This window comes from Aphelocoma coerulescens, unplaced genomic scaffold (genome assembly GCF_041296385.1).
Source record: "Aphelocoma coerulescens isolate FSJ_1873_10779 unplaced genomic scaffold, UR_Acoe_1.0 HiC_scaffold_78, whole genome shotgun sequence".
NCBI lineage: Eukaryota > Metazoa > Chordata > Aves > Passeriformes > Corvidae > Aphelocoma > Aphelocoma coerulescens.
The window spans coordinates 796,017-809,264 of NW_027184064.1; the positions used below are offsets into that span (position 1 = coordinate 796,017).

General features: G+C 39.9%; 1 protein-coding gene across 6 annotated transcripts in view; it reads right to left on the reverse strand.

The window, feature by feature from the left end:
* Positions 1-3,235: 3,235 nt before the first annotated feature.
* JAM2 (junctional adhesion molecule 2) overlaps positions 3,236-13,248 on the reverse strand; it is a 44,084-nt gene continuing 34,071 nt past the window's right edge. For 3 of the 6 annotated variants that reach the window (XR_011147428.1, XR_011147427.1, XR_011147429.1), the window contains exons 4-10: positions 11,893-12,045; positions 9,942-10,147; positions 7,663-7,765; positions 6,137-6,244; positions 5,158-5,864; positions 4,368-4,401; positions 3,368-3,410 (exon numbers count right to left, since the gene is read on the reverse strand). Coding sequence is in view for 3 of the 6 variants with exons in the window: in XM_069000227.1 (XP_068856328.1) it covers positions 3,378-3,410; positions 4,368-4,401; positions 5,158-5,173; positions 5,775-5,864; positions 6,137-6,244; positions 7,663-7,765; positions 9,942-10,147; positions 11,893-12,045 (743 nt within the window). In the remaining 3 variants the exon portion in view is untranslated. The other 3 variants (XM_069000227.1, XM_069000225.1, XM_069000224.1) reach the window with 3 other exon arrangements.

The window sequence follows — 13,248 nt, forward strand, 5'->3', positions numbered from 1 at the left end:
CTGCTGAACAACAACTGAAACATCAGTGTGTTACATTATTTTCATACTAATTCAGAAAACCAGCTCTGTACCAGCTACTAGGAAGAAAATTAACTCCCAGCTGAAACCAGAAAAGTATCGATCAGCTGCTTATTCCATACCATTTATGTCATGCCAGGTCCCACGCTTTCCAATACACCCCCACCTTTCCCGTCTTTTTATGGACGCACACAGAGTTCCTTAATCTATAGACAATCCCTGTAGAAGTCTACTGAGTTCATTTAGTCCATGACTTATGACTGTCATAAACAGTCTTTCAGGGCAGGAAAGAGGGTGTTTGGTGTTGGATTGTTGCATTTGAAGCCGGTTCTGATTCCATCACTGTTCTGTTTGCCTGGTTACATCAAAGTTCATTCTCAATGTGGCAGTTTAAGGGAAGTTGGGTTCAGATCCCCAAAGCTGGAGGGGTGGAGACAGGCATGAGGTGCCCAGTACGGTGGTGGTCATGCAGCTGACATAGAAGTGCTAATATACAGCATTATACAGCAATTAACATCACACAATTCACTGGCTATTCAATCAAATCCACTCATTGCACAAACCAGACTCGCCCATCCTCCCGCCTTACCAAGTTTGCCCAGGTCCTTGAGCAAAAACAGTACTACAGATGAGTTTGCCTTTGCCCAAGGCAGGAATAATCCCAGCTGTTTTCTGCAGCACATTTTTCATGTGCACTACAGGAACTTTATTCCCTTGTACAGTAAAAGTTTTGATTGGGCAGGGCCAGCCCACCTGGCAGATCTTCCAGTGCTGACTCACCAGGTGGCCTTTGCCAATGTGCATCCCAATGTTTGAAGGTCCCCCTGCCCATTGCTCTCAGTGTAGTCTAACAGTCTATTGGATCATTTGGTTTTCTCAGCTGGTGCATGATATAATATACCCACTTAATGCCACGTTCTTTTTCCCAAGCATCTGTGAGTGTTTTCCAAGTATTTCTAGCTTAATTTGTTCAAAGGCTTGGTGTTGCTCAGGGCCCCATGTGAAATCATTCTTCTGAGTCACTTGATAAAGAGCGCTTACAGTCAGACTGTAGTTTGGAATATGCATTCTCTAAAAACCCACTGCATCTAAGAGAGCTTACTTTTTGAAGAAATGCATTAGAATTTCTTTCTATAGGATCAGGAATAAATTCAGCCCTTCCACTCTGCCTGGGAAACTGTCCACTGGAGATGGGAGTAGCAGCTTTCCTGGAAGAACCCCCATTTGGGACTGTTTTCCTCACAATTCATGTACCCATGTCTCTAGGGTCAAGGTAGGTCTGCCATCCCAATTCTTCATGGCCTCTCTGTGGTCTCCCAGCTAAACCCCCAGGGTATCCCATAGTGTGTACCTTCCATATCCTCTTTCTTGAGCCAATGCTTACTGTCACTAGCATGGGTCCATAGAGGTGGGTCCGTACAGATGGGGAATAGAACATACCCTCTTTGAACCACTGAAACTCCTGGGACAGTTTATCTGATAGTTTCTCCACAGATGAGATGAGAGAAGAAAAGCGGTTGTCTTCATATACCTGGAGATGGCAATCCACTGCATGCACAGATGGTGGTGTGGTGTCTTTCCAGATTAATGTTGCCAGTGGGTTGGTGTGTGCTCTTGGTACACTCTACAAACTTCCACCACATGGGTCATGTGCAGAGGAATTGGTCTGGATCTGTGGGAAACCTTGTATTGTCCAGGTCAAAATAAATAATCTCTAGCACAGCTAGTTCTCTCAGGCTTTGGATATCTTTCCACTTGCATGGTGACATGTAACATCTTTCATGTAAGGATACCTTTCCTTCATGCTTGACAGGAGTCACTTCCAGAGGCTGAGGACTTGCGTCCCTTATGCAATCACCTTGTCAATGCCTGCTTTCCTAGAAAGTGATTCCTACCCTCTAATTCCAATCCGCTAGCCCTGTTATCCCAGCATCAGAGCAACCAGGTGGTAATGTGCTCATCAGGACAACAGCTGAAATATTTATGTATATCCCTCAGCTCACTCAGGAGTAAGGATTGAGTGGTTGCCTCTTGCTGGCCTGTCCCTGAAGTTTGTGTAGGCACAGTACACGTTGATGGGGTTTCGGCAGCCACAGATCATTTCTTCAATCTAAAGAAGGCCTGGACCATACGCAACAACATACTGGTTGCTACCAAAAGGACCAGGTTGGTTTCAGGGGTAGTGGCAAGATATGCAAAGTCCTTAAAATTCTCAAATGCTACTGTAATCATCCTGGAGGGGAAGGAAGGTGTTTTTCCCATGGGTTGGCTCTCTGAGGGTAAAAGGCAGTAGATGTAACTAACTGTGGATTGTTTCCACCAGGTGGCTCCCAAAGGACGGCAGGGACACCCCATGCAGGCTTATGACCAGCCATTCTATCATATCACAAGCCAGTACAACAGAGAACAACACAGGCCTAGAGCAAATGAATCAATATGGTAACCAGCAACCATTAAGCCAATACAATGAAGGCTTATAACAAATTTTTTTTTATATGCTCTAGTCAGATCTGTTTTTATCGCAACCTTTTGAGTCCCATGTTGGGTGCCAAAGAGGACTGTTGGGCTTTAACCTCAGCTAGCAGCTCAGGCCCACGTGGCTGCTTGCTCACTGCCCCCCGTCTCAGCCCCAGTGGGAGAACTGGGAAAATAAAGTAAAACTGGTGGGTTGAGAGAACAACAGTTTAATAATTGAAACAAAGTAAAATAGGATACTAATACTACTAATGATAATAATAACAACAACAATTAATATTAATTGTAATGAAAAGGAGAGAGAGGAGTAAAGCCCAAGAAAGTCAACAGCACAACAGTTTCTCACCACCCACTGACCAATGCTCAGCCTGTCCCCCAGCAGCAGTCAGCTTCCCCTGGCCAATTTCCCCAGTTTAAATACTGGGCATGATGTTCTGGTGTGGAGGTGGTCACCAAGCACCAAGCCTGTTTGGGTTCAAGAAGGGTTTAGACAACATTCTCAAGCACATGGTGGGATTCTTGGGGTGTCCTGTGCAGGGCCAGGAGTTGGACTTCATGATCCTGATGGGTCCCTTCCAACTCAGCTTATTCTATGACTCTATGAATATCTGTTTGAACAGCTCAGATCAGCTGTCCCAGCTGTGCTCTGTCCCTGCTTCTTTTGCACCTCCTCACTGGAAGACCATGGGAATCTGAGGACTCCTTGACTTGGAATAAGCACTACTCAGCAGCAACTAAAACATCAGTGTGTTATCAACTTTATTCTCATGTTAAATCCAAAACACAGCTACTATGAAGAAAACTATCCCAGCTGAAACCAGGACACTTTGATACTTTTGTATAACAAGTAGTCATTTGATGTCCCTCACAGAGGCTGAAATCTTCTAAATAACAAAGGACTTGGTATGCTTGAAATCCTAAATGAAACAAACAAGGTTACATAAATAATAATTCAAAGATTTTAATCAGGTTAATATTTAGTGTACATTTCAGAAGAAACAGGCATCAAGATTGACAAGAAATGTGTCTGATGCACTATTAGTTAATGTTTATTCTTTTCTGGGATGGGAGGTCTACAAAATGCACTCTACACAGAAGTAGTAACCTATTCATAAAGACAGGTATCAAACATCTCTGTTCAGAATCTGATTTTTAAGTTCATTAACACCAATAAATAGATACCATAGCTCTTCAAAGCTTTATCCTTCTCACTCAGAGCAAACAGATAGTTGGTCTCAGTAAGTTTCTTATATACATACTAGGTCAAGGAATAAGCTCATGCAATTTAGTATGTTTTGTTTCAATTAAGGAAATAGGTGGTGTTCAGGGATCTTTTAAGGTTACATTAGTATTACTAATGCTACTTAAACTCCTAATGTCCTTTAACTGTAGACAGTAATATTAAGTCAGTCCTAGTTGAAGTTTTAGTTAGAACTCCATTCCTTTTGCACCAATCTGAAAAGCTGGAACAATGTATGTGTAGTTAAAGCCCTTGGGCCCACTCAAGGAAGTGGGGGTGGAAGTAGTAAATTCAGCTTCCATATTTAGTCAAGTCTTTTGACCCACATTATTCTTAGAAGAGTTAGGGCCAATCTTTCACTGCTGTCTTGGACTGTGTCTCAGTTAATCAATATGTACAAGAAGATGCAAAGTATGGAGCAAGGTGCTGTAGTTGTGTGGCACTTGAGACTGTGCAACAGGAAGCTGTAAATGCAGACAGAGATAAAGTATCTTCAGGTACTGGTGACAGGTACAGCATGGCAGGAGTGAGGAATTGTGTATGTGTGCAAAGACATTACACATATAAGGATATTTAAGGATATCTGAAGATATCTAAAGCTTTTAAAACACACTAGTGAACACAAAAGACTTGCCTTTTCACTTGTAGATTGATAGTTCGTCTTCTTTCTGTTAGCAGGAAAGGAATACAGGTTAAATAGTGACTTTTCTGGTGTTGGGTTTACCCCTTTGGGAACCTTATATATGAATGCATTTTTCCAGATTTCCAGCAATCCTCCAGGGTTTTTCCCCCCACCTCTTAGAAAAAAGTTACAATAATAAATCCATTGAATGCTTTTAGGTATCAGTCATTATCTTATAAACCACTGCCAATCACCTTCTTTAGCTTGTCTTTTCAAGTTGTCCAGTTACACTTTTTGTCTAGCTCATGACCAGAACTAAAACAGCTTGAGGAACTCTGACTTGCTACTAAGAAATTTGAGTGAAATAAATCCATATCAAAGGAGTAGACCAGGCATTGTCAGAAAGTTTGCACCAGTCATATTTTTACAAAACACTTCCTGAAATAACCTGTAGATATGGATATGAGAGCAGTTCAATTTGGTTCTGATTGTCTTTTGTCTAGTTTGAAGAGGAGACACATGAATACCTATAGCTGAGTTAGAAGTGTAAGCTATAACTATGTAAAAAGACACATCTCTGCATATTTACCACAGTAATGTAATGATTCACTTTCTGACCAGGACACTGGTTTCTGATAAGGAAAACAGCTGTTGTGTAGGATCATGTTTATCTCAGTGTCAAGAAAGCTATTGCACAAGAATCATGTTAGAAAGGCTGTAAAAATCATTACGGTTACTAAATTATCTGAAATGTAAATGAAGTTTGCAGTGATTTATGTACTACTTGCATCAAGATACTTACTGGGAAGAGCTTTCCTCTGAAAAAGAAAGAAAAAAGAATTAGCACAAGAACAGTTTCCTTAGCTGATTTAAAGTTCTTTGAAATAGTCATTCCTAGAGTATTCAGCTCTTCAGTTTCTAGAAGGAGTTTCTGAACCAATTGTCTCTTTTTGGTGTAGTGAGTTTAAGCAGAAGAAATATTAGGTTGCTTTCAAGGATAAATGAAGCTCCAACTCTAACGCACAGCTCTGTAGCCTCTGATACTTTCAGGCAGCTGACCTTTTCAGACCCTGATGTTTGGCATTCATTGTTGCTGTGCTCAACCCTACAGGTACCAATGTAAAGGCTACAGAGAGGGTTGCTGGGTGTCAAGCTTTTTGCAGTAATCCCTAAAAGCAAGCATTTTCCATGACCCAGAGGAGAAGACAGTTAATTTAGTTTCCCTTTCATCAGATCTCAGCTGGTCAGGTGTCGTAGACTAAAACTGGCCTATTTTTATGTTGCCTGTCTTAGGCATTCCTTATCAAAACTAGGGTGGAGAGGTTCCAGGAACCAGGGTCTGGCTCGTTGCTTTCTCGAGGTGGTTGTTTGGTAGCCTTAAGCAATTGCACAAACATCTCCATGTCATTTTCAAAGTACCTTTTGCAGTAGATGTTAGCAGAATAAAAATGTCCGCACAAAATGCTGCTATTTTAATGCTCTCCAGCTTTAGTACCACAGAGTTAGAACCTTCATGGAAAAGAGGACATGTCATCAGAATCATAAAATTATGGAGTGGTTTGGGTTGAAAGGGACCTTAAAGATCATCTAGTTCCAACTCCCTGCATAAGCAGGGGCACCTTCCACTAGATCAGGTTGTTCAGGACTCCCTCCAACCTGTCCTTGAACACTTCCAGGGACGGGGCATTTACAGCTTCTCTAGGCAAGAGTGTGTGTCATGGAAACTCTGCTAAACACAGACAGTTTTTGACACAAGGAAGGAGTGATTTTATTCTACTTACTTGCAAAGTAGCCCTTTTTTTGGGCATAGAATACTCCAAGGCCACACAGTACCATCACCAGAGCCACAAATACTACAGCCGCAATGATACCACTTACATTAAGGTCATCTGTAATTATAAAACAGAAGTCAAATGTTCTAAATTGTAAAAATTTCCACTGGCTGGACTTTTCCCTAATTACCACAGACATCTTTTGTATCTATAGGTGGTCTTTGGCCCAAGATGCGTAAGTTAATTAGTAATACTTAGATGTATTTAATCAGTAAAAAAGCACTACTGTGTCACAGCCACTTCAACAGAAGTGCTTGGTACGTATCAACTGCTTAGTTTGGGTCAAAAGTAAGGAAAGAGTAAGAAGGATCAAGGGATACATACTCCTCATCATATCTACTCTAGGTAAGTATTACCCAAGTCATATCTCTCTGAGGGAAAATACCTTGAAATCTTTGTAAGTCTTAAAGCAAGTTTTTTCATATGGTTAATTTGCTTAACACAACTGAAAACAGTGGATGACGGTTGGGTTCCACTTCTAAAGAACTCTTCAAATGAGTTGTTTAAAACAGAATTACTTTTAGTTTTTAAATAACAAGGCTTTTAAAATACAACACAATAAAGCAGTTGCCTGAAGTTAAACTGTACACCATTTTTATTGTGAAGGTGATGGCTTGAGTTCAACCATGACAAAGACCATGCCCATATCCTCATATAATCACTAAGAGCTTCAGACAATCATCCGTTTTAGGAAAACCAAAAACATCAACAAGCAGAAACATTTTCATAGGTTTTTGTTATGTTTCCAATTACTTATTTGGATTCCAACTTTAGGCATATGTTAATATATGGTTGAGATTTTTACCCCAAAACATATCAATTTTTGTACAGTTTAGGCTGACAGTAATTTAGGACTTAGTGTGTATTTTCACAGAGAGCTTCTATCTCAGTAGCTTGAGGAACAATTGCTCATAATCCACCAGGAACGCATTAAAAGCCATGGCACTGATTTTCAGCTAAGTTCCGAAAAAGCACCATATGAAAATTTGCAGTTCCATGTACTGCTTTACAGAACACTTGGACAGGATCTTCTCTGCAGTAATTATTAGGATTTGTTACCATTTGCTTTTCTATAATATTTCCAAGAACCAGCTGTATATTTTGCAAAAACCTTCATGCATTTTGGGATATTACAGACTGTTCCAATTAAGTTCTCCCATGAATGAATCCCAAAAGGGAGGCTTGATATAAAGAAAACACCCCAGTGGACTGGCACACTCTTCCTGTAAGCCTTCCACAAAAGCATTTGGAAATATTAATGTTCTCATATGGCTGATGCTTTTCTGTGAAGTTAGTGTTTGGCAATCTAAAAGCTAATTACTGTGATAAGGAACTTATTATTTCTCCTCCCCCCAAATGCCATAGCCAAATAAAAAGATTTAATTCAATCTGGTCTTAGCTTCTCAGTTGCACCATGCAATTACATAAATCCTACTGCAAGACTATTTTCCACCCTTATTTTCTTTAACACATACCGACTTGCATTCGCTTCACTGAGCATTTCTGAGATAATCCAATCCCATTGGAGGCTTCACAGAAATACTCTCCAGTGTCATTCTTTGTAACTGTATTAAACAGCTGTTAAGAAAGAGTCCAAAACCATTATCAGAACAGGAAAAAAAATTCCTGTAGGATAGAAATATTGACATGTCAATGTGTGGATTTGTAGTTTTAAACAAATAAAACCCAAAAAAACCCTGAAGGCAAGTAAGAAATTCTGGTCCATCTCAACCTTGTAACAGCTCTCTAGTCACATTCTCTGGTCCTTCAACTTCTGCTTGCCTAAGAGGTTCCTTTAGATGGACATTTAATTAAGTGGAGTGTATCTACAAGGAAATTCTTTTTCAGTGAATTAGAACTTTCCAATAATATCCACTTTTTTAGATATGCTCTAATTTCAGAATACTTGAAATCAAACAGTTAGTTTATTTTATCAAAACAACAACCCCATTAATTGATCCTTCAAAAAACTTGACACATACTACTTATGACGCATTGTCAGCTGAAATTTTTCAGAAGTAAAGAGTTGTTTGAGTGGTTCTCAACCCTTCAAAAATGCACTTTATGTCTTCTTCCAGCAGAGGAATGCTAAACCACACTATCAAATACTACTACTACTGTAAAAATGAAAATGAGGAAGTGAGACTGTAGCAGGACATCTCCTCCTGCCACAGAAGAGCTTATCTGTTGCTTGTTAGCTGGTGCAGTAACTCAGGGCGTCTTGCTCTCACATGAGCCTCACATGAGCCTTGGTGAAGTAATTCAGTCAGGACAGTTTGCCTTGTAGTGAATTATTTCATCGCCACGGCATTGATGCTTTCAGCTGACAGTAAGCATCCTGCTGTGGAAGCAGATGTGGAAAGACAAGCTGGAATTTCTGACTGACAGACACCTCACTTTACAAATTATAAAAGCTACACTGTATTTTCACAAAGCAGAAATCCTCTGCACATTCCCTGGAAATGTGTGGGGTCTTCTCCCCAAAGTCAGGATGCTGCTTTGTGGTTACTCTCTCAGGGGTTGAGTGGAAGGACTCTGTGTACACTACTGGCAACTTAGTGTTAAGTTACATTGACTCCTAATCTGTACTCTTTCTTTTCTAGCTATAATATAGATACCTTAATGTCATGCACTGTTTTATGTAATCTACTAGTAGTTCTTTTGTTTTATACTGTGTAATAAGTAACTGTCTAAGGCCTCTTGTCTGTTACCTTCTGTCTATTCAATAAGTAACTCATTTTATAATAGACCTAATTGTCCATTCTTAAGAACCTGTGAGCCAGAGCGATTTAAGTGCAGGTCACCTAAGTAGAGCTGCTGCCTAAGGCAGGGCTTGTCTAAAGCTCTCACTTGATCCATAACAAAGAGATGACAGAGACTGACCTCATGTAAATTCCAGTGTTTCTCTCTATTTTTTAAAACATTAGACTTGTTACCTGTTCTTTTTAATGTATGCCATACATCAATATTTTCAGAAGTGATTAGTAAGTTTGAGTAGTCCACCTGATTTCCATGGTGTGCTGAAGGATCCTCAGAACATCTGAATGCTTAGTCATATTTCAGTTTCCACATCTGATTTTGCACAAGAGTAGGGTAGTCTTAGAACAACTCTTTGCTTCTGAAAAATCTCAGCACTCTAAGTAGCATCAAGTTTTTTCGAAGGATCAGCTAATGGGGGAAGAATGAGAAAGAGACAGCCAATTCTGAAGTAAAAAAACCCAACACCACAGCCCACAAAGCAAACTACAAAGAACCCACTAAGCTTACTTATAGTCCCAACTCATTCCCACTGACTTCACAGGTCCTGGATGGGAACTTATAAATTGCACTGGATTGCAGAGATTCTGTACTGCCCTGAGTGGTGCACTCCCCCTGAAGTGTGTGAAGGTACTATTCCAAATTTTAAGGTTCTGTTACATATAGCTCCGTTTCCATACCAAGACCTCATGCTTACCTGGCACTAGTTTACCAACTGACAAGGTAAAATTTGTCATGGATTTCTAGATTCTCAGTTACCACTACTGCAAGCCTTGCACCTCACCCAATTTTGTGTGGATCACTCAGTGTCAGTGGCTTGCACTGGTTTGAGGCAGAAACTACCTTCTACATTTCTCAGCACATATTTCAGCATGACACTGACCTCCAACAAAGATCTTGTGAATTTTTGGATTAAGACCCCTGTGCATCATTGCACTGAACAGTAAATTTGGTCTCCTTGATAGCTATCTAAGACAGAGTTGGTTATTATACTTACCAGAGTGCCAGACTTTTTATTCATGATGTAAGTTATGTTTGCTGCTCTAGCACTGCCTGTTCCTGACTTCTCCAGCAAGGCAACACCATTCTTGTACCACTGGTACTCAGACGGAGGGGAGCCCTCCGTCTCCTTACAGCTCATCTGCACGACTGTTCCCGTCATTGCGGAGCTGGGTACGTCACACATTGGAGTAGTCGGAGCAACTGGACAGTGAAATTGCACTTGTTACACATGCACTTTTTACATATATACATGTACTGTCCACGTAACAACAGGCTGACAGTCATAGTGAGGAGGTGAGTACTTGTGCACATTTGATAACTACCACATCAATGAAATCAGGTGCAGGAGAAGGGTTAGAAGGCAGAATCGTGCTCCTGAGAGCACAGTAAAATTTATGAGTTGCTAAAAATGGAAGAGGTGCTTACTGCTAGCCTCCCCCCACCATATGCTGTGTCATCCTGTCTCCAATCTGTGCACTTTCATCCAACCCCAGAGAGTTCGTTTCACTTTGTTTCTTGTATGGAACCTCTTGTTCACAGACAGAGATGGGCTAACTCAGGGAATCTGTAGTCCAGCAATTGCCTCCTTCCCTGCCCTAGTATTTAAAAACTGAAGGGAGGAAGAGGAAAAAGAGTTTTTGTATTAAAAGGAGTCAACTTTTGAGAAGTGATTGTCAGATTAACTGAGATTGGCAGTCATCATAGGCACTTTGTAAACCCCAGTCTGATGACCAAAACCAATTGGTTACTACATTCCAGTTTAAATTAAACATTCCCCCACAGAGATGCAGGAGAACTGTTTGTTCCTTCTCCTATCAAGATGAACATCTCTTTTTTGATTTTTAATATGCGAACAGAAAAGAAACTTAATTTTTTATTTTTTGGTACTTAACATTATATAGAAGACAAATAATGGTGAAGAGGCATCCATGGAACATTAAAAGAACAACTGACACCTTAACAAGTATTGATAGTTTTTTCTTGGTTGATTTTAAGACAAAAAGCAGAAATAAAGAAAACCAAGTGCAATACTAATTCACATTAACTTTCAAAAAGGTTTGTATGCAACACATTTCCCTTTCTCCTTTGGCCCTGAAGATTTCAACTTTAAATTAAGAAGCCACATTTAAAACAGGAAAGCTGTTGAGAAAGTAGAAGAAAAAAGGATTGTGGGGTTACCTCATTGTTGGTGTTAATCAGAAGTTCATGCATTTATCATCCTTTATGACGAACTTAAGAGACTTTATACATAATTTTAAAAGATCTATTATTTTTAATAGGACAAATATAGAATCTACAAAAGCAAGTATTTTCTTTTGCCCCTGTACAGGTAAAAAAGGAAAACTATTGGCCTCTACCACTCATCCAGTGGGACAAATACCTAACCCAATGTGAGAACAATGTGCTCAGTATTCACTTTTCCATCTGTTCCCTAACTGGCTAAGAAGACAAAGACCAACAAAGAACAACTGCCCTCCAGCAGGCACCACCATCTCTCCTGTAAATAAAGTCCACAGATTGCCAGCTGTCTGGCTGTCATTGCACAAAGACTCTCTCCTTCCAAAACCAGGAGGAGACTGTAGCATACTGGAATGAACTTCTGCTCATGAATATTTGATAAGTGTTGACAGATGCTGACATTCCAGTGCCAAACACCGTGATCGTCTTATCCAGATTCTCAGTCACTGAGCAATTTCAGTTTTGAGAACTGAAACTCACTTTTATATAATAAAACCCTAGTTATGTCCCTTTCTAATGCAAGCGTGACTTTTGCCAAGCTGTTTTGTGATGTTGTAGAATGTTCATGTGCAAGTGTGTTTATAAATCCATCCCGAAGAAGACCCAAAAGCCCAGCAGCCACACACTGCGTGGACAACCCTACCTTCAACACCCCAACACCCCATCATCCTGTTTCTTTGAAGAAGCCTAAGTAATAAAGCTTGTACCCAATACTGTGAGAGTAATAGTAGCCTCTCCCAGGCGTTGCCCTTCTTCACTCTTGGCACTGATTTCACAGCGGTAGGTCCCAGAATCCCTTCTAGTCACATTCCTAATTCGGATTCCTGTGTTCAGCATCTCTGCTCGGCCTCGAAGATCACCTTTAGGGAGAACGGACAGAGAGGTTTTTGCTCTTTGTTTATAGAATCATAGAATGACAGAATAGTTTGGAGTGGAAGGGACCTTAAGATCATCTCATTTCACCCCCACTGCCATGGGCAAGGACACCTCCACTAGATCAGGTTGTTCCAAGCCCCATCCAACCTAGCGTGGAACACTTCCAGGGATGGGGCAGCCACAGTTCCTCTGGGCAACCTGTGCCAGTGCCTCACCACCCTCACAGGGAAGAATTTCCTGTGTATATTTCCTCTGTAAATCTAACCTAGATTTCCCCTCTTTCAGTCTGAAAGCAAATATCTATGGCTCATTGGCTTATTCTGAAATCACATACAATTTATTTATGTCATATTTAATACAATAATTTAATATAATAATTAAATTATTATAAATTTAATTTACTTAGGTCATATTGTACATTAAACTATTGCTCATTTGTTCAGTGTTAGTTACCTATCAGCAAACAGCAATATGTAATCCCTTTCCCAAGACAGTATGAACCTTCAATTTACTACAAATAATCACCCTCAATTAAAAAACCTCCATCTGCCATACATTATCCAGTTGGAAGATGGAATGCACTTTTCTGCAGGTATTTCAAGAAAATATGTGTAGCAATAGTGAGGTGACTGAAAGACATCACTTTCCACTAGAGACATGGCAATCACTAACTTAATTACCTTAAAGAAAAAGTTGTGAGTGAGACCACAGCAGAGTACTTGACACTTTAACTTGGCAAGAAAAACTTAATGGATTTAGCAAAGTGCCATCAGACTTCTTACAATAAATTTGGGTTTTTTTTTATTCTACGGCTTATTATGAAATTCAAGTCCCATGCACACACAGAACCATGAGTTCCAGTGTTTCTCTATATTAAATGTATGCAGAAAAAAAACAAGTTCATCAACAAGGTCAGCACATCTGCAAGTTCTACAAACTTACAAAATTTCTGTGCTTTTATTTCACTTCTCAACCTTCATTTATTGTGTACAGTGTAACAGAGACCCATATTTTCTTTAACACACAAAGCTAAGTCCTTTTCAGAACATACAAAGAGAAATTCTACTTCTGAAAAGAATACAAATAATTTAAAATATACAGCTGAGTTTATATTTTATGTATATAAAAAATGCTGCATTATTCATATCTAAGCCTCCTGCTTTACAGGAGGCTTCAGAAACCTCTTT